This window comes from Eubalaena glacialis, chromosome 3, assembly GCF_028564815.1.
Source record: "Eubalaena glacialis isolate mEubGla1 chromosome 3, mEubGla1.1.hap2.+ XY, whole genome shotgun sequence".
Classification (NCBI taxonomy): domain Eukaryota; kingdom Metazoa; phylum Chordata; class Mammalia; order Artiodactyla; family Balaenidae; genus Eubalaena; species Eubalaena glacialis.
In genome coordinates, this window is record NC_083718.1 from 47,272,667 (window position 1) to 47,295,120 (window position 22,454).

At 37.1% G+C, this 22,454-nt stretch overlaps 1 protein-coding gene across 1 annotated transcript; it reads left to right on the forward strand.

Annotated features, from left to right (window-relative positions):
* Window positions 1-14,151: 14,151 nt before the first annotated feature.
* Window positions 14,152-21,904, forward strand: PTGS2 (prostaglandin-endoperoxide synthase 2). Its single transcript, XM_061185611.1, has 10 exons — window positions 14,152-14,325; window positions 15,740-15,856; window positions 15,976-16,119; window positions 16,808-16,951; window positions 17,376-17,557; window positions 18,182-18,265; window positions 18,378-18,624; window positions 18,880-19,166; window positions 19,656-19,803; window positions 19,960-21,904. Exons 1-10 carry the CDS (start codon window positions 14,274-14,276, stop codon window positions 20,367-20,369), a joined length of 1,815 nt encoding a protein of 604 aa, XP_061041594.1. The 5' UTR covers window positions 14,152-14,273; the 3' UTR covers window positions 20,370-21,904.
* The last annotated feature ends 550 nt before the right edge of the window (window positions 21,905-22,454 follow it).

Consider the following 22,454-nt stretch of genomic DNA (forward strand, 5'->3'; position numbering starts at 1 on the left):
TTATAAGTGAAAACAGCTGATTTACAGAGTAAGGTTTTACTTAAATGCTAAGTGAAGAATGTAAATTTAAAAACAGTATTTGCAACTATTCAAATAATACCGAAATGGAAACAGCTCAAACCACAAAAAGGAGACATATTCTTTTTTTTTTTTAAATGGATGACCACAACAAAAGCAACAATGATTGCAATTACCAAACACGAAACACACTCATACTATGTCATAATATTGACATTCAGTCCAGTAATCTGCCACTGTAACAGCTCCTTTACTTTGCAGTGAAAATTGATTTGCATATTTTTTGCCTCTGAGTCCTTGTGGGATTTTTTTTTTTATTCAAAGAGAAAGTCACAAAAATTATAATCATCCTCAGTTCACTCAGTCCCATGTAATTAATTTTTTTTTCATCTTGATCTTTTGTTAGCACTTTTATGAATTCATCAGTTTTCCATTAGAGTTCTGAAAATGCTTATTCATTTAGTTCAGCAGTATAGTCAGTTACCAGAAATCTGTACTTGTCAGAGTCTTTTCCATGAATTCCTTGAAGATGAAACCCTTTTATAGGAACATTTTTGCAAAAGCATCAGAGTGAACCCAGAACTGTCTGTAAATGACAAAAGACTTAAAAATGACCATGGTTAAAGATTTGATGAAAGTTCATAATAATGCAATTGACAAGGAAATTTAGTTATTTCTGGGGAGACATATTCTTGATGTTGAACGTCATATCAGCCCCGTGATCATCTCTGCGGCAGATAAAAAATTTTAACAACAGCCAGCAGCCCAAGGATTGATCTGATAATATTTCAAAGTATAAAATTAGAAAGATGAAAATGGAAGAGTGGAAATGCAAAGGCATGCGACATCTCAATGGCAGAGTAGAACAATGACCAAATTGCGTTTGAAGTAATGGATTTCAGGAAGCCTAGATGTCCTGGATTTAGATGTCTTCTGATAGTTAGAGGAGTTTATATGTTTTACTTATCTTTATTACCAACTTATGAGTAGATGAAGAAACTGAGGAATAACAAATATAAGACAGGGCTTCCCTGGTGGCACAGTGGTTAAGAATCTGCCCGCCAATGCAAGGAACACGGGTTTGAGCCCTGGCCCAGGAAGATCCCACATGCCGTGGAGCAACTAAGCCCATGTGCCACAACTACAGCCTGAGCTCTAGAGCCTGCAAACCACAACTACTGAGCCCATGTGCCACAACTACTGAAGCCTGCATGCCTAGAGCCCGTGCTCCGCAACAAGAGAAGCCACAGCAATGAGAAGCCCTCACACTGCAACGAAGAGTAGCCCCCACTCACTGCAATTAGAGAAAGCCCGCGAATAGCAATGAAGACCCAATGCAGCCAAAAAAATAAATAAATAAAATAATTAATTAATTAAAAAAAACAAAAAAACAAATATAAGACCTGTCCAAGGTTGTAAGATAAGCCTCTCAAATAAAACACTCCTTTCATTAAACTATTTTGGAAATATTGATGGTGTCTTGACATAAATCAGTTTAGATCACATCAAATTAGGCTATGTAAATAAGAAATACATAATAAAAGGATATTTATTTTTATTGAAATACTTATCCCTTATTATAAAAATAATGAGCATTTGTTTAGAAAATACAGAAATAAAGATTAGCAAAAAGATGAAAATAAAGATTACCTTAGTCCCACCACTAAGAGATAGTCACTTTAAAAAAAAATATTAAGTGCCTACTAACTACCAGATCCCAATATCTCTAAGATTTCATTTTCTAAGAGCTCCTTGACTGCCTTTCTACCAGGCATACTGGCCTTCTTGCTGTTCCTTGAACATTTCTGACAGTGACCATTCTCATTCCATTACAGTTATGTATGTCAAGATGTGAAAACATTAACAATTATTGGCATATAGTGATAATTCAATACACAAACACTATTAATAGTATTTATTTATTTTATTACTAAATTATTAATTTCTGAGCAAAATGATCTTTTGACTTTATTTGCAATTCTTTGCTTCTTAGGGAAAACTTTTTTTCTTATGATTACTAAGCAATTCTTTATTGAATTAATTCATCATGGTTTTTGCCTGTTTACCTACTGGTATATTTGATTTTTAAAATTCAATAAAGTGTTTTTTATTTAGTAAATGTTATAATTATTTGCCAAAAGAATTTCCTTAGTGTAATTTTTCTTTTTCATTTTGTTTATTGTGGGCATTTTAAAAAATAAATAAATATTTAAAATGATTTTATCTAGTCCACATTTCTTATATAGTCCGCATTTTTTATATAACCTCTTCAGCATCACATATTCTTATTGTTCAAGAAATATTTTGAGCACAGACCGTGAATTAGGTACATGTACTATGTACCGTACTAGGTGTTAGAGATACAGCAGTGAACTGAAGAGACAAGGATTGTCTTATGATGAGCACATTTGAGAGAGGGAAGGAGATAATAAGCAAGTAAGTAAATAAATTTTAAAAATTAGATTGTAAAAAGTACAATGAAAAAAAAAAGCAAGAATATATAATGGAGGGAGTAACTGGGGGAAACAATATTTGAGCTGATCACCGAGAATAAGAAAAATCCAGCCATATAAAGGAAAACCACTCTGGGTAAAAATAACATCAAGTGCAAAGGCCTTTGGGCAGCAAAAAGTTAGATGTGATTAAGACACTCAAAGCCCTGTATGACTGGATCACAGTGAGGAAGAGAGTTGTATAAGAAAGTTGGGGAGGTAAGCAGCGCCTTAGAGGCCATTGTAAAGGGTTTAGATTTTATTTCAAAAGCAACAAGAAGCTGTTAAACTTGATAGATGAAACATGAAGTCTGACATCCTTTTTAAGAGTATACATGTTTAAAAAGTAGGAATATAAAAATTGGCAGATGTTGAATCCAGCTGCTTATGTGTAGCTGTTGGAACACATTAACAAGAAATCCATAGATAAGGGAAACTCTGGGGGAAATCAATCAGGACTCCATCTCAATAACACCATCAAGGACCCAGGTTCTTTTTAACATTCCTTTCTTGTATCACTGATCTGTTGACCTGTAAAAATGGCCACAGCAGTTCCTGGTGGCAGAGGACTCCAGCAGTGTCAGCCATAACCATTGCATTTTAAAAAAAGCTTTAAGGGACTTCCCTGGTGGCGCAGTGGTTAAGAATCCGCCTGCCAATGCAGGGGACACGTGTTCGATCCCTGGTCCGGGAAGGTCCCACATGCCTCAGAGCAACTAAGCCCGTGTGCCACAACTACTGAGCCCACGCGTCTCAACCACTGAAGCCCACGCGCCTAGAGCCCGTGCTGCACAACAAGAGAAGCCACTGCAATGAGAAGCCACTGCAATGAGAAGCCCACACACCGCTGCGAAGAGTAGCTCCCCAACCCCCCAGCCCCGCTCTCTGCAACTAGAGAAAGCCCGTGCGCAGCAACAAAGACCCAAAGCAGCTAAATAAATAAATAAATAAATAAAAGCTTAAAAAATATAGATACCTTTGATTTGGAAATTCAAATTTTAGGAAAGGACTACAAGATGAAATGAAGGTCATCTAATTATTAAAGCTGATTTTGAATCCAAGCAGGAGCCTGTGGGGCTCCTGGGCACAGAAGCCTTTCAGTGTCCCCGTTTCTTGTAGGAAATAGACTTCAGCCTCCATGACCTTCCCTGAATTCCAAGGGGCAGATTCAAACAGTTGCTAATAGGCAAGGGAGAAAATGCAGAAACAAAGGAGGAGTAGGCAAGAAACAATAGCGCACTGATAAAGCAGGGTCTTGGTTCCTCCTCAAAGGATATGCATATCTTTGAGATCTTCTTCAGGAACTAAGTCCCCCCACTCCAGTGGAGGATGGTAACTTCAGGCTGAGTACAAAATTCCTGGGACACCACACTGTTGCCTCACCACCAACCAGTCAGAAGAAATTCACATGCCCTGCAGCCCACACCCCAAATTTTGCCTTTAAAAACCCTTCCCCAAAACCATTGGAGAGTTCAGCGTTTTTGAGCATGAACTGCCTGTTTTCCTTGCTTGGTCTTTGCAATAAACCTCTCTCTACTCCAAACTCCAATGTTTCCATTTGTTTGGCCTCACTGTGCATTGGGCACAAGAACTTGGGTACAGCAACATTTCAAAAAAGGGAGAAAGAGGTCTTACATGAATACAATCTCTGGATATGAGAGGAATGAGGGAAGGAATAAATTCTTCAGATGTTCACAAGGGAATTATTGTCCCTAGGGTAGAGTGAGATTTTAGTTGAGAAATGACCATCTGTCATTTTTCAGCCTGCAGCATTCAGCCTTGAAGATTTTTACCAATGATTATGAATAGTCGTCAAAAAAATATGCATTGCCTTTAGCAAAACAGTCTTGTGGCTCATATGGTGGAGGTTGTTTACATACACCACTAAAAATAAAGTGAAACGTGTCAGGAGAGTAGAATTAATACATGAACAAGTGAAAAAGAAACAGCTAAAATCGAAAGCCCTTATTTATGGGCTGAAGTTTGTTTTTTTTTTTAATTGATAAACTTTATTTCTTAGAGCAGTTTAAGGTCGTGGCAAAATAAAGCACAAAGTACTCATATAGCCCCTGTCCCCACACACGCACAACCTACCCCACTGTCAGCATCCCCTACCAGAATGGTACATTTGTTACAAGTGATGAACATAAACTGACACATCATCATCACCTAAAGAGGCTATTCTTCTCGTTCTCTTTTTTTTAATATAAATTTATTTATTTATTTTTGGCTGCGTTGGGTCTTCATTGCTGCACGTGGGCTTTGTCTAGTTGCAGCGAGAGGGGGCTACTCTTCTTTGCGGTGTGTGGGCTTCTCATTGCAGTGGCTTCTCTTGTTGTGGAGCACAGGCTCTAGGCGCATGGGCTTCAGTAGTTGTGGCACGTGGGCACCGGCTTCAGTAGTTGTGGCTTGCCGGCTATAGAGCACAGGCTCAGTAGTTGTGGCGCACAGGCTTAGTTGCTCTGTGGCATGTGGGATCTTCCTGGACCAGGGCTCGAACCCGTGTCCTCTGCATTGGCCGGCAGATTCTTAACCACTGCACCACCAGGGAAGTCCTCTTCTCATTCTCTTGACAGTGTCTTTCACAGGGCAGAAGTTTTTAATTTTAGTGAAGTCTATATTATCAGTTATTTCTGATTTCATGGATCATGAAATGGTGTTGAATCTAAAAAGTCATTGCCATAACACAGGTCATGTAGATTATCTCCTATATCTTCTCTTATATCTTTTATAGTTTTGCATTTTACACTTAGCTCTATTTTGAGTCAATTTTTGTGAAGAAAATTAGGTCTGTGTCTAGATTTTTTTTTCTTGCACATGGATGTTCACTTGTTCATGTCCAGTATCATTTGTTGAAAAGACTGCATTTCTCTATTTTTTCTATATTTCTCTATATTACTTTTGTTCCTTTCTCAAAGATCAGTTGGTTCTATTTATGGGGTCTATTCTGGGCTCTCTATTCTGTCTTATTGATCTATTTGTTCTTTTGCCATACTGCACTGTCTTAGTGACTGTAGTTATATACTGTCTTGAAGTCAGTAGTATCAGCCTTAAAATCTTGTTCTTCTCCTTTAATATTTAGCTAAATAGCCTGGGTCTTTTCCATTTCATAATCTTTAGAATCAACTTGTCTATATCCACAAGATAACTTGCTGGGATTTTGGTTGAGATTGCATTGAATCTATCAAGTTGGAAAGAATTGACACCTTGACAATAATGTCTTTCTATCGACGAACATGAATATTTCTCCAATTATTTAGTTCTTTGATTTTTTTTTTCCCATTGGAGTTTTGCAGGTTTTTTTATATAGATTTTTTACATATTTTTTTAGATCCTAGCTTGCATACTTAGAATAAATTCCACTTCATTACGGTGTATAATTTTTATACATTGTTGGACTTTGCTAATAATTTGTTGCAAATTTTTGCACCTATATTTATGAGAGATATTGGTTTGTAGTTTCCTTTTCTTGTAATGTCTTTGTGTGGTTTTGGTTTTTGTTCTTTTTTTAAACATCTTTATTGGAGTATAACTGCTTTACAATGGTGTGTTAGTTTCTGCTTTATAACAAAGTGAATCAGCTATACATATACATATATCCCCATATCTCCTCCCTCTAGGTGGACACAAAGCTGGTTTTGGTATTAGGGTAATGCTGACCTCATAGATTGAGTTAGGAAGTATTCCCTCTTCTTCTGTTTTGTGGAAGAGACTATAGTGTTTTGTGGAAGAGACTGTAGAGAATTAGTATAACTTCTTCTTTAAATGTTTGGTGGAAATTGGTAATGAATCCATCTGGGCCCAGTGCTTTCTATTTTAGAAGGTTATTAATTATTAATTTGAATTCTTTAGTAGATATAGGTCTATTCATATTATCTAACTCTTCTTCCTTGAGTTTTGGTGAATGTGTCTTTCAAGAATTTGTCCATTTCATCTAGGTTATCAAATTTGTGGTCAGAGTTATTATTTAGCCTTTAATTAGCCTTTTAATTTCCATGGGATCTATAGTAATGTGCCCTTTCTCATTTCTAATATTAGTAATTTGTGCCTTCTCTCTCTCTCTCTCTCTTCTTTTCTTAGCCTACCTGGAAATTTTGATTTTATTGATCTTTTGAAACAAGCAGCTTTTGGCTCATTGACTTTCTCTACTGATTTCTTATTTTTGATTTCACTGATTTCTGCTTTAATACTTGCTATTTCTTTTCTTCTGCTTGCTTTGGATTTAATTTTCTCTATTTTTTTTCTTTCTTTCTCTCTCTCTCTCTTTTTCTTTTTGGTTTTGTTTCCTCAGGTGGAAACTTAGGTTACTGATTTTAGATCTTTCTTCTTTTGTAATATATGCATTTAATGCTATAAGCTTCCCTTCAAGCACTGCTTTGGCTGAAACCCACAAATTTTAAGTTGTGTTTTTATTTTCACTTAGTTCAAAAATTTTAAATGTCCCTTGTTATTTCTAATTTGACCCATGTGTTATTTAGAAGTGTGTTGGGTAATCTCCAAATATTTGGGGATTTTCCAGTTATCTTTCTGGTTATTGATTTCTAGTTGAATTCCACTGTGGGCTGATACATTGTATGATTTTTATTGTTCTAAATTTGTTAAGGTGTTTGTTTTTTTTTTAATGGCACAGAATGTGGTCTATTTTTGTGTATTTTCCATGTAACCTTGTGTATTCTGTTGTTGTTGGATAAAGTAGTCTACAGATGTCAATTATATCCAGTTGACTGATGGTGCTGTTGAGTTCAGCTATGTTCTTACTGATTTTCTGCTTGCTAGATCTGTCCATTTTTGACAGAGAAGTGTTGAAGTCTCCAACTATTATAGTGGCTTCATCTATCTCTCCTTACAGTTCTATTTCTATCAGTTTTTGCCTCATGTATTTTGATGCTGTGTTGTTAGGCACGTACACATTAAGGATTGTTATGTCTTCTCAGAGAATTGACTCCTTTACATTATGTAATGTACCTCTTTGTCCATGGTAAGTTTCCTTGCTCTGAAGTCTGTCCCATCTGAAATTAATATAGCTACTACTGCTTTCTTTTAATTAGAGTTAGCATGGTATATCTTTCTCCATCCTTTTACTTTATATATGTATTTATAGTTAAGGTGGGTTTCTTGTAGAAACCATATAGGTGGGTTTTCTTTTTTAATCCACTCTGATAATCTCTGTCTTTTAATTGGTATATTTGTACCATTGTAGTTTAAAGTGATTACTGATATAGCTGGATTAATATCTACCATATTTATTATTGTTTTCTACTTGTTGCCCTTGTATTCTGTTCCTATTTTTGTCTTCCATTCTTTTTTTTCTGCTAATTGTGGTTTCCATTGAGGATTTTATATGATTCTATTTTCTCTTCCTCCTTAACATATCAATTATACATAAAACAATTTTTATAGTGGTTGCCATATACATTTACAACTAATCCAACTCCATTTTCAAATAACATTATACCACTTCATGGATAGTGAAAGTGCTTCATAACAAAATATTCCTAATTCCTCCCTCTCATCCTTTGTATCATTGCTGCAATTTACCTCCTACACATAAGCTATCATCCTCAAATACACCTTTGCCATTATTAATTTGAACAAACTGTAACCTGTTAGATTAATTAAAAATAAGAAAAATAAAAGTTTTTATTTCACCTTCACTTATTCTTTGCTAATGCTCTTTGTGCTTCTGTAGATCTGAGATTCTGACTTATGTCATTTTCCTTCTCACTGAAGAACTTCTTGCAAGGCAGATCTACTGGCCACAAATTCCCTCAAATTTCATTTGTCTGAGAAAATTTGTTCCTTCACTTTTGAAGGATAATTTCCTAGGTTGGTGATTTTATTTTTTTCTGGTTTCAAAACTTTAAATATTTTATTTCATTCTCTTCCTGCTTGCATGGTTTCTGAGGAGAAGTAGGATGTAATTCTTATCCTTGCTCCTCTATATATAGTAAGGTATTTTTTTTTCTCTAACTTCTTTCAAGATTTTTTCCTTTATATTTTATTTTCTGCAGTTTTACTATGATATGCTTAGGTATGGTTTCATTGGCACATTCCTACTTGATGTTCTCTGAGCTTCCTGGATATGTGGTTTGGTGCCTGACATTAACTTAGGGAAATTCTCAGTCAGTATTGCTTCTGTTTCTTTCTCTCTTTCTTCTCCTACTCTACTCCCATTATACCTATGTGAGACCTTTTGCAGTTCTTCAACAGTTCTTGACTATTTTTTGTGTTTTTTACAGTATTTTTTCTCTTTGTATACTTTTCCTTTTCAGTTTTGGAAGTTTCTACTGACATGTCCTCAAGCTCAGAGATTCTTTCCTCAAATATGTCCAGTCGACTTAGAAGCCCATCAAAGGCGTTCTTCATTCCTGTTATAATGTTATTGATCTCTAGCATTTCTTCTTTATTTTTTCTTAGAATTTCCATCTCTCTGCTTGTATTACCCATCTGTTCTTGCATATTAACTACTATTCTATTGACACTCATGATCTGATTATTTCCAATATCTCTGCCATATCCCTGAGTCTTGTTCAGATGCTTGCTCTGTCTTTTCAAACTGTTCTTTTGCCTTTCAGCATGACTTGTCATTTTGGGCAAGGTGTACTGGGTGAAAAGAACTCTGGTAAATAGGCCTTTAGTAATGTGGTAGGGAGGTGTGGGGGAGGGAGAGTCTTCTAGAGTCCTGTGATCAGTTCTCAGTCTTTTAGTGAGTCTGTGCCTCTGAGCTGTGAATGTCACAAGTGCTAAGTGGGACATGGCTAGAGGGTGATGGAGTGGAGTATATCCTTTCCCCTAGGTCATTTAGGCTCTGATAAAATTCCCATAGTTTAGGCTCTGGTAAAATAGTTTCTTTTGAGTGCAGGCCTAATTAAAAAGAACATAATGCTCTGGCATATTTCAAAATGGTTACTTCCCCCCCCCCATCCCCCAAGGGGATTTTTTTTTTCCCCTGATATTGACTGTGGGAACCTGGTAGAGTTTCAGGAAGTAAAACTCACAAAAATGAATGGACCCCCTGGAATTTTAAACTCTCAGATTTATGCAAGTTGAGCATCCAGCAATTCCTCAATTACACTTCGACTTTTCCTACATAGGCACTGGTATCCATGGAGGTTTCTGCCTGTGGGTTTCTGTTCTGGTAAATTGCGCTTCTCTCTATGGCCAGTCTCTCCAATTTTGAGGGCAGTTTTTTATCCTGTCACCTCATTTCTTTGAGGGATCTAAGAAGAGCATGGAGCTTTCAGTTTGTTCAGATTTTTATTTGTTAGGATAGAGAGGCAACTTCCAAGCTCCTTACAAGCTGGGTCAGAAACTGGACATGCTAAACCTGATATTTAATTAGTGAGTGTGCTCTCATCACGCTGGCCCCAGCACACCCTGCTCACACTTGCTTGCACTTCCTTATCCCCTTTTGGGATTCCTAGCTCCGACACAAAGACCATGTTCAATCTACCTTGGCTCGCCTTAGTAGTTATGATATACAACCATGAAAAGTGAAGAAAAGAAAAATCTATCAGGGAACTGAGTTGAGAAAAAGAAGATAATTTTTTTTTTATAAAACTCAGAAGTAGATATTATTTGGTATTTCTTCATTGGTTTATTTTAACAAGGATTTTTTTTAATTAAAAAAATGTTTATCCTTGTCAACTGAAAAAACAAAAGCCCAACCTAAAAGTTGAGAATTATGTATTATTCGGTGGACTTAAGCCCAGGACACAACCTCTCAGATAACTCTGAAGAACTGCTCGGAAGAGGTAAGAGAGGAGCCAGGATATACAGGAGTTCTTGCAAAAAACAAACAAATAAACAAAAAAACTCAAAACAAAACAAAAAAAACCCCCCAAAACACAGGTAGTGGAACGTCAAAAGATTCCTGCTAATTGAAGAAAACCAGACATCTCAAGTTAATGAATTTAGTGCTTTCCACACATGGGAAGATGCAAGAGTCTGGTTTATTGAAATTATTCCTTTGATAGGGCCACTATCCTATTTTTCTGCACCCTGAATCCCCTCAGGGTACACAGTCAGTGCAGTAGAAGCCTGTTTATCTCCATCCTGAATTCCCCTCAGGGTGCACTGTCCTGCACCATGGGGGAGGGGGGTGGGTCAGTGGCTGAGGGTTTTACATCCTTTGTTTACTGAAATGATAGGTGACGTTCTTTGTCCGCATGCTCTTGTTTTTAGCTTTGAAAATGTAGCCAGGAATGGGTATATAGCGAGGATTTACTAAAAGACTAAAGTAAGGGTCTTTTATGGGTATTTTTTCTGCCCTTCAGGAAACAGACATACTCTGTGGCATAACCTTGCTAAAATGTCTCTTAAGGCAAGACGCAAGATAGCAAAGCTCTTTTTCTAGCCAGCTTGTCATGAATAAAAAAGACAAGTGGGACTTCCTTGGTGGTGCAGTGGTTAAGAACCTGCCTGCCAATGCAGGGGACACGGTTTTGATCCCTGGTCTGGGAAGATCCCACATGCTGCAGAGCAACTAAGCCCGTGCGCCACAACTACTGAGCCTGCGTGCCACAACTACTGAAGCCCGTGTGCCTAGAGCCCATGCTCTGTAAGAGAAGCCACCTCAATGAGAAGCCCACATACCACAACGAAGAGTAGCTCCCATTCGCTGCAACTAAAGAAAAGCCCGCATGCAGCAATGAAGACCCAACACAGCCAAAAATAAATTAAAAAAAAAAAAAGACAAGGGGCAATCGCCACTCTCTCTGAGTGAATCACTAAATCAGCCAAAGGAGAAGGGAGGGAAATAGAATGAAGCTCCATGACTAAGACAGTGGATATGAGCATCCTTCCATGTCTGAATGGTAGAACCCTGCTCAAAGCAGTAAGATATATCTCCCTTGAAAATGTTAGCTCATTTGGAATTTTGGGTATTAATAGCCTTTATTGTTCATTTTCTTTTAGCTCATATGAATGGCTTATCACTTCAGTTAACACATATTTCATTCCTTTTTAGTATATTCATGAAAGTTAAATTTCAAATGAACACTGCATATGTGGACTTTTAAGAACATTATAACATCAGACACAAAATCTACTTAGTGATCTTCACAGCAATCAGAGCGAAAAAGAAGTTGATAAAAAATGAAGCAGCAGAAGGGGGCAGTAAAATTCAACAGAATGCTCTGGAAGATTTTTAATATGCTTTCTTATTTTCCCTTTATACAGAGAATTTCCCAACAAATTTCAGAGACTAATAAAAGAAATTTTATATAACAGATACATATATTTGTCTAAAATGTACACAGAAACACTAAATATATACCCAAATGAGAGTTATAATTTTTACATAATCATAACCTTATTTTTTATGGTGTGACATATAGCATAATAATCATAGTACTTTTCTACATAAGACAGGTTTAGCCATTTTGATTTGGTTTGGGACATTTAATATTCCCCCATGACCAGCATCCCCAAATATACTTTCCATTTTATTTTATTGTCTCAGACTTGTCAAAATTAATAAATCACTATTGTTTTTCCTGAAGCCCATAATTGGACTTCCTTTCTAAACTGCACCCATCCTTAAAATGTCATTTTCTCCTTGAACTATTTTCTAACTGCATAGGCACATGCAACTCTCTGTACTCTATTGTGCTATAGGAGTTACAGATTAAACCAAGTACTTTAACCAAATAGATGTTTTTTAATTGAATTTCCACTATGAAATGGAGTTCAATTTCTTTAAGTTCCAAGTAGTCTAAATGTGATTATTCTCTATGCTGTTTTGTTCTCACCTTTGAATTCAGCCTCTCTGCAAACAACAGAACACACTTATATACACAGTAGGTATATATACTTATATAAATAGTAGGTATACAATTAAGCTCTGATGAAGACAAGGATGATGATGACTTCAAAATGAATTCAGGATTACAATATAAAATTTTAGTATACTTAAAATTCAGAGTATGAATTCTTCCTTCGCATCTAACCAAGCTCAAATTAGTAGTCTTAAATATCAACTTAAAATTTGAGTAGATACATCCTACTCACTTAAAATGAAACAGAAAATTGGAATTATTAAAAGAAATTATTTTTTTAAATCTATGCTCTTAGTTGAAATTTCATGTAAGACTCAGTACAATAAATGGAAGTGTCACAAATGGAATGATTAAATATGTCTAGAGGACGAAGTCTTCCTGGGTGAGATGTAAATTTAGCCATTTGTGTCTCATGTAGAATCAGATAATGTGTGCATTAAGCAAAATACTTTTTAAAAAAATCCAGTGTCTTTTTTTAAAGGCTCTACAACGCTGCTACTTTTTTTTTCTTTTCTCTTTTCTTTTCTTTTTTTTTTAGCATTTTACCCTCACACACCATCCCACCACCACCAAAAGATAGATGTTATACAAAAGCAAAGGATGATGAAATTCAAAATTGTCAAAATCACCCTTCTTTTACATCCATTCCATCCAAATTCCTCATCAAATTACCTTCCAAAATGAGAATAGAAAATTGGCCCTAATAAACCCAGACAATTGAAAAGTAAACGTAATGTATTTTAATCTTTTGTCACAACTCATCATCCTGGAAAAGTAGGCAGAAAAGACAAAAAAGCAAACTTTAAAAATCTACTCCCTTCTATTTGTATCTCCTGTGAAGGGCTGGCGACCCGAACAGTGGAAACCACGCGGCAGAGAAAGAAATGCATTAAAGCAGAAGTTTTGGACGTTTAGCATCCCTGCAGATACTGGTCACCTCCGCTTCCCTGGTTCATCGGAGAGGAAAGTTTATAGCGGTGACCCTTCGATCCCAGTTTGACTATTTACAGGATAAGCACTCAGGATCGGTATTGAGGAGAGGAATTTACCTTTATTTCCTCTCTCCAAGAAGCAACGTCGGGGTGGTGGCGTAGAGAACAGCATTTCTTATGTTAAAAACAACTCAGCTATAAAGAGAAGCTACAGATATGTACGCTGACTATAGCTATCACATTTCATTAGGTCGAGTAAAAATCTAAAAAAAATTTAAATGTATGTATGTATGTGCTGAATCTACACGAGGCTGAGTGGGCACTGAAATCATGACACGTCTGAAATACACGACATGAGTAAAACATGTCAGCCTTTCTTGGACCCACTCTCCCCAGTCTGTCCAGACTGTGTCTTCTTCGGCCCCCCAAAGCCTAGGGACCAGACCGGGGGCGGGGGCGCGCAAGGGGATTCCCTGCGCTCCGGAACCTCCAGGCCCCTCTGATTCCGGGAAAGGAAGCCCAGGGGGCCGCCCTTCCCCCGCAAGAAGATCTGCCTCGGCACCGGGTCATGGAAGCCTGGGTCAAAGACCCGATGGAAGGAAAGGAATCTGGCGCGAAGCCCGGCGCCGGGGGCGGAGAAACCCGGGGAGGGCCTCAGGAAGATCGAAGTGGGGAGGGGGCGATCCGCTTTGCACCCACCTTGGGGAAGCCGAGCGCAACCTCCCAGGTTTCCGATTTTCCAGTTTGCGTGGGTAAAAAAATCCTACCCCGACCCGGGCGGGTCTTACGCAATTATTTAAGTGGAGAGAGGCAGGAAAAGTTTTGGAGGGGGGGGGGGGGGAAGGAAAGGCGGAAAGAAACAGTCATGCCGTCACGTGGGCTGTTTTCACGCATAAAAGGAAGGTCCTCTCCGTTAGCTTTCAGTTGTCAAACGACTCGCAGCAACCGTCAGAGGACGCTCAGGAACTCCGCACCGCGCCTCCTCCAGCTGGACAGGCGGGACCCACACAGCGCAACGCCTCCGCCGATCCCGCGCCCCTCCCGCAGCCGAGATGCTGGCCCACGCGCTGCTGCTCTGCGCCGCCCTGGCGCTCTGTGGTGCAGGTGAGTGAGTACCTGGGCGCCCGGCACCTGGGACTCCGCGGCTCCGTACACCCGGGTCGAGTTTCCGCTCTGACCTCTCCAGGGAACTCTAGGTATTCTGAATACCCTCGGAAGACAGGCTGTATGTATGACTTTGTAAAGAGGCTGGACCACTCGAGTCCAAATAAACTGGACGGACAGCTCAGCTTTGCCATCAGTTCTGATCATCATGGGTCACTTACTTAACCCGTCCGAGTCTCACTTTTCTCATCTGCTAAATAGGAATAGTGATACTAATTTGCAGGTTGTCATAAGACAGAATCTGATCAATATATGCGAGATGTTTTCTTTTTTTTTTATAGTACCTACTGTTATTGAATGGAAATAATTGTGTTAAATACCCTAGTTAGTGCTTTCCTGCCCAAAGGAAGTCCAGATTATTTTTTCAGGTAAGCAAATGTTTAAAAACGAAGCTGTTTTTACTTTGAAATTTTCTCTACTTTTTTTTTTTTTGGCTGCACTGCGCGGCTTGCAGGATCTTAGTTTCTTGACCAGGGATGGAACCCAGGCCCTCAGCAGTGAGAGCAGAGTCTTAACCACTGGACCGCCAGGGAATTCCCTGTTTTTTTTGTTTGTTTGTATGTTTTTGTTTAATGTAAATTAATTCATGCCACTTTAATACTGAAAACCATTCAATGAATTCCCTTGACACATGGAATAAAACCCAAATTCCCATAAGACCCACATGATCTGCCTTTGCCTTTTCTGAACTCTTCTGCCACACTCTCTCAAACACGCCTCAGGGCCTTTGCACTAGTTTTCCTCTCAACTTGGAATGTTCTTCATCCAGATCTTTCAACAGCTTTGAGTTCTGACAAAAACAAAAAGAAAACAAACAAACAAAAAAACCTTAAATTTTGATTAATGTACTAGATCTATTCACTTTAATTTTGGAAGTCCTACTTCTTTAAGCCTCTTAAAAAGGCTAATTTGAACATCTAAAAAGTTACGAAGGAAAGCTCAGCAACATTCCACCAATATGTCTGGTGGAATATTCTGTTACCTTTATTTAGAATAGGAAGTTGGTATTTCTACATTATAACCATTCTGTGAGGCAAGCCAAAAAAAAAATTGTTTTCCCATGACTACCTGTATATTTCTTGAACTTTTTTATCGTAAAGTTGACTCATAGTAAGTAAAACAATTAAATGTTTAAGTCAAGATTAAGTCACTGAAGAATGATTTATTCACTGTCTTTACTTTCTTTTTTTTAAATTTGGGTATAGTTGTTTTACCATGTTGTGTTAAGTTTTACTGTACAGCGAAGTGGAGTTCCCTGTGCAATACAGCAGGTTCTTGTTAGTTATTTATTTTATACATATTATGTCATATATATGACATATATGTCAATCTCACTGTCTTTACTTTATTGTAGCAAACCCTTGCTGTTCCAATCCATGCCAGAATCGAGGTGTATGTATGAGCATAGGATTTGACCAGTATAAATGTGACTGTACCCGAACAGGATTCTATGGTGAAAACTGTACCACACGTAAGTTTGTTTTTGGGTGCCCTCATTTGGAATGGGGATATATACAGTTATCATTTTACAGAATGGTGTCTTATAATGAGGTCCCGTTAATTTCTCTCTTTTTTTTTTTCTCACTGCAGCTGAATTTCTGACAAGAATAAAATTATTGCTGAAACCCACTCCAAACACAGTGCACTACATACTTACGCACTTCAAGGGAGTCTGGAACATTGTCAATAACATTCCCTTCCTGCAGAATATGATTATGAGATACGTGTTGATATGTAAGTACAAATCACTTTCTAGGGCTTTCAGCGGCCTCAAAGAAAAATGTACTCTATAAAACTTTAGATTTTTAAACTTAATCCAAAACATATTTAAATGTACCATTTTAGTTTGCGTTCTATCTTGATGGCCAAAAATATTGACATCTGAATCCCTTCAAGTTTATAAAGTTCTGTCTCACAGTCAGAATTCTACTGAAAATCCTGCATGCCTGCATACCTCTTCTAACCTTCACTGTTCTTGACAATTTGTGAACGAAGTGTGGTCTAGTTGTTTATTGAATGCCCATGGGCCACAGAATTGCACCCATTAAAATAAATGGATAATTTGGATTGGGGTCAGCAAGAAAATACCTTTATTTCTAAAGTGAGTGTCAAGCCCAGACATTCCTAATAGGCCTCTTGAGCAGTAAGTAGATGGTTATTTGAAAAATGAAGATGGCTGGACCATACTGTCTTCTGTAAAGTATATATATGTTATCAAAGATACATTTTAATGAATCATTCTTTCCTCTTTTTTGAGTACCAGTGGCAGTTAGGCTTTAAAGTATAATTGTTTTAAAATAGAATATCTTTGTTGGAATTAAATTCACTCTAGTGCCACTTTGCACATTTTGCAATAAAAATGAACATTGATTTGCCTTGCATATGGGAACAAATAACAGTTTTTTTCCCCCTCCAATTTCAGCGAGATCACATCTGATTGAGAGCCCGCCAACTTATAATGTGCACTACAGCTATAAAAGCTGGGAAGCCTTTTCTAACCTGTCCTATTACACCAGAGTTCTTCCTCCTGTGCCTGATGACTGCCCAACACCCATGGGTGTGAAAGGTGAGTGAGAGGAAGCAGTTAGACATGTATTAACTGTAACTGGGATTGGATTGCTACCTAGAAAATTTGACCATAAACTATGATTTATTTGTTCATAAAGCCATTTTTTCCTTATGGATATCTCTGGAGATTTTTTGAAAGTGAGTCCATGTAAACTACGCCATGAAAGTGAATGGGCATTTTGGTATAATGTCATGATGTTTTCAAATTCTATCATTAAAACTGAATTAATACTGTAAACAAAATAGATGAAAATATTCAATAAGAAGTTGTTCCCCTGTATTTTAGAACTTCCATTTATATTATGATCCTGTTCAAAGTTGTACTTCTCCTATAAGTGAAAAAGACCCTGGTTACTTGACAGTCACTCTCTGCTTCCTTGAATATAGAGATGGATTCTTATCTTGGCTTTCTCATTTTTCAGGGAGGAAAGAGCTTCCTGATTCAAAAGAAGTTGTGGAAAAAGTACTTCTAAGAAGAAAGTTCATCCCTGACCCCCAGGGCACAAATATGATGTTTGCATTCTTTGCCCAGCACTTCACCCATCAATTTTTCAAGACAGATCATAAGCGAGGACCAGCTTTCACCATGGGACAGAGCCATGGGGTAAGACAGAGTTAAATCAAAATTAGTAGCAAATCATAGTTCTAGCTATAAAAACCTTAATGGAGTTTCCATTTTAATTCACTGGTTCGGTAAAAATACAAAAACAAACACACACACACACGCATACTTACATACATATATACAGATCATTATTTGTAGTTTGGCTCTTATATTTTTAGTTTAAAATATTAGCACTGCAAAAGGTTGTCTTCAAAAACATTTGTACCCTGATTATGCTGCCTTAAATATTTTAAGATGAGATTTTTGCAGCATTATTATCTCTTGGATTTCAGTGACATAGCTTCAAGTTATTGATAAGAATTTTATATCAAACATTTTCTGCTGCTTTTTAAAAGAAATACCATATAATTATAATGAAACTTATGATATAAGCTCCATATGAGACACTAATAGGTGACATATTTAAGAGACATATTTAGGTTTGTAGGTTTTAGTAGCTTCAGTGGATAAACAATTTATTATTTTGTGGCTGTGAAAAATGTGTTGAAAAATTTTAATTAAAGCAAACTAAATCATCAAGTTATTTAGTGATAAATACATCATAGACACTTTACATAAGAATAAACAACAGCAACAAATTAAAAATTTTCCATAATCTTCTAGGTGGACTTAAATCATGTTTATGGTGAATCTTTGGAGAGACAGCATAAACTGCGCCTTTTCAAGGATGGAAAAATGAAATATCAGGTTTGTCCCATTTAAATATTAAGAATTAGTTATGACTCACCACCCACCTATGTTCAAAATCTCTCATGATTAAAATTTGTTTCTTACCTCTTTTGTTACTGTTATTTTTTAGATAATTGGTGGCGAGATGTATCCTCCCACAGTCAAAGATACTCAGGTCAAGATGATCTACCCCCCTCATGTTCCTGAACACCTGCGGTTTGCTGTGGGGCAGGAAGTCTTTGGTCTGGTGCCTGGTCTGATGATGTACGCCACAATTTGGCTGCGGGAACATAACAGAGTGTGTGATGTGCTTAAACATGAGCATCCAGAATGGGACGATGAGCAGCTGTTCCAGACGAGTAGGCTGATACTGATAGGTAAGCAAGAAGAGCAAATCATTGAAATAAAACCCTCTTCCCCAGAGAAAACGAACTTTGCTAGGTTTTCAGTAATTCTGGGGGAATGTAGTACATGTAAAATCACCTGCTCCATATTCATTCAATTCTTGAGCTTTTGATGGTAAAAAAGAAGATCTAGAAAGTGAAGGAATGGCAAATTAACAATTGCATTTTGGTTGCTTGAACGTTTGTGAGAAGGAATTCATGTCCTAAATTTTTCTTTTGTGCCGATAGGAGAAACTATTAAGATTGTGATTGAAGACTATGTACAGCACCTGAGTGGCTATCACTTCAAACTGAAGTTTGACCCAGAGCTGCTTTTCAACCAACAATTCCAGTACCAAAACCGTATTGCTGCTGAGTTTAACACACTCTACCACTGGCATCCCCTTCTGCCTGACACCTTTCAGATTGATGGCCAAGACTACAACTATCAGCAATTTATCTATAACAACTCCCTCCTACTGGAACACGGTCTCACTCAGTTTGTTGAATCATTCACCAGGCAAATTGCTGGCAGGGTAAGCATTATTATTGAAAAACGGAACAAAACAAAGGACTAGTCAGTAACTAGAATTTCTGCCGCAGAAATGATTTTTCTTAAACTCATTAAAAGGGTAATTATTTGCTAGTAATATTCTTTCCTTGAAATAAGAAGCCTAACATATAATCTCGATTATAATATAATGTTACCATTATCATCTAGATCATAGAAATATTCTATAAATATTCCAAACTTACAGTTTAGGTCTCAGCTGGGAGCTGGGGCATCAGTCTTACGTACCTGGTACCCAAGGGATGCTTTTAAAATAGAAATCTGGGAATTCCTTGGTGGTCCAGTGGTTAGGACTTCACACTCTCACTGCCGAGGGCCCAGGTTCAATCTCTGGTCAGGGAACTAAAATCCTACAAGCCGTGCAGCACGGCCAAAAAAAGGAAAAAAAAAAAAAAAAAATCTTAAATATGCCTAAAACTCAATTGTGTTCTACAATGTAATTCATTTTCAACAGGTTGCTGGTGGTAGGAATCTTCCAGTTGCAGTAGAGAAAGTATCAAAGGCTTCAATTGACCACAGCAGAGAGATGAAATACCAGTCTTTTAATGAGTACCGCAAACGCTTTCTGCTGAAGCCTTATAAATCATTTGAAGAACTTACAGGTGAGAAACAGTTTCTCAACTTCTTCAAAGACTCAAGGGGCAAATGGAAACAGCAGAAGTTGAAAGCAAATTGAGCAAAGCAAATTGAGTAAGACTTTTTTTTTATTTTGTAAAAGTTTTACATTGGTTGTATCTCTGTCCTTGTCACCTTCACAGGAGAGAAGGAAATGGCTGCGGAGTTAGAAGCTCTCTATGGTGACATTGATGCCATGGAGCTGTATCCTGCTCTTCTGGTAGAAAAGCCTCGACCAGACGCCATCTTTGGGGAGACCATGGTAGAAGTTGGGGCACCATTCTCCTTGAAAGGACTTATGGGTAATCCTATATGTTCTCCTGAGTACTGGAAGCCTAGCACTTTTGGTGGAGAAGTAGGTTTTAAAATCATCACCACTGCCTCAATTCAGTCTCTCATCTGCAATAACGTGAAAGGCTGTCCTTTTACCTCATTCAGTGTTCAAGATCCACAGCTCACCAAAACAGTCACCATTAATGCAAGCTCTTCGCACTCTGGACTAGATGATATCAACCCCACAGTACTACTAAAAGAACGTTCAACTGAACTGTAGAAGCTGATTGATCATATTTATTTATTTATATGAACTATTTCTTTTAACTTAATTATTTAATATTTATGTTAAACTCCTTGTGTTACTTAACATCTCTGTTAAGGAGAAAGGGGTCATACTTGTGAAGATTTTCATGTTGATTTTAAAGATGTCTTCAAGTTAAAGGGGGAAAACAGTTTTCATTCTTTTGAACAATCCAATGAGAAATGAGTGTGACATCTTTTTACTTGAATTTCAACTTATAATAAGAACAAAAGCTAAGATGTTTGAACATTTAAATGCTGTTACAAGATGACAAAATGCTGCACATTTCTTTCTTCGCTATCGATATTTCCAAGGTGTCTTCCATGATGTGTGAGAAGCAACTACCTACTCAATGATCATTTTATGATCTTTTAGCCATTTTCTGATCAGTTTACTTCTATTTTGTTTTCCTGGTTTTAAGGTCTGAGCTTGTCTTTCTTTGGACTCTATACTTTCTTACCTGAACTTATGCAGGTTTTCAGGAAAAGCTCAGCTCAGGACTACTACAGAAGGCCTTTACAAGAAGGTATACACTCATTTTAAGTGAAAGGCAGAGAACTTTGTGAATAATTTGAAACCAAAGTAGCCTTATAGAGGCTAATAGCTTAGAACTGTAGGGGGTTCTTAACAGTAAGAAAGTTATTCTTATACTAATGAATGCCCGTTCTCACTTAAAAACAAAACTAAATTGCTGAATAGTTCCCAGGAAGACAATGCTTCTTTTCCACATCTCATTGTCAGCTGACATTTTCTGGTACTGTATATTAATTTAATTTATTGAAGACTATTATTTATGTCTTCTTAGGATGGTTATTATAAACTGGGTTTAAGGCTGCATTGATTTTTTTTTTTTCTGCATTATATCAGAATCAATGTATCTTTTGGGATTACCTCTGAATTATTAATACAAGATAAATAATTGGCTTAAGATTTGTGAATACATTTATTTAGGAATCCAACTTTGGTATACTGAGATGTAAAGTTGGAATTTGTCTTTAAGGTTTACCTATACACCAGCCCACAGAGAATGTTGTGTCTCGTTAGCCTGGATGTGCTATAAGACTGATATTTTGTACATTTTTGAAGGACCTGTGGACGTTTCATTAATTCATTAACCCATAACTTTCTGGGGGGACATTCCGTGCAAAGAACTGTGGGTTTTAATATTTTTAAATCAAGCACTGATTACAGATAACATCAGTATTTATGTAAATAATTGAAAAAGTATGCCTCAGGCAGAGGGAGAAAATAAAATTTCATTAAAGAGAAATAACTCAGGGGAACTTTTAAGGTTTTATGTTATTGTTAAGAAAGAGTCAATAGTAGAAGGGCTTGTATAAAAAACTGTTAACTTGATTTAAAAAAACTGATTTGTTAATATCTGAATGACTGAATCTGGGAATTTGGAATATGTGTTGAATGTTTTGGTGCCTCAGACAAATGTATGATTAAATTAATTTATGTAAACTGTAAGTGTTGAAACAAATGTCTGTTTATTTTTGTACTATTTAAGAACTGAAAATCTCTTCTAAAATAAATTTTGACTTGCTGTATATCTTTGTCATGAGATGATTTCTGTAAGGCATTATTATTCTCCTATCTCTTCCAAACTGGACTGGCCCTTAATGAAATGGTTCTGCCCTCAGTCATACAGAGGCTTTTTAAGGTCACTATAATCTCTCATTCACGGCAACACTGTATTAGAAAATGTGTGCTCTGTGCTATAAGGGATAGCCACAGACTTGTTTTCATTGCCTAGTCTTAGAAGAGGAAAAAAAAAAAACCAAGTATACAAAAGGCAAAGAATAAGACAAAGTTACTAAGGAGGTACAAAATTTAACAGGAAGTTCAAAGAGGGAAAGATTATGTTCAGTTGGGTAAATCATTGAAACCTGGCTCATTGGCTTCTGTCATTCCCTACTCTTGACATCTTGGTAATTTCAATATCCACATGGACTGCATATTTAACATCCTGCCTGGGCTCTCTTGTCCTCAACTCCAGTGTTGCTTTCTTCCATAGTTCCTATGGTCATACAGACCTTGATCTCATCATTAATTACT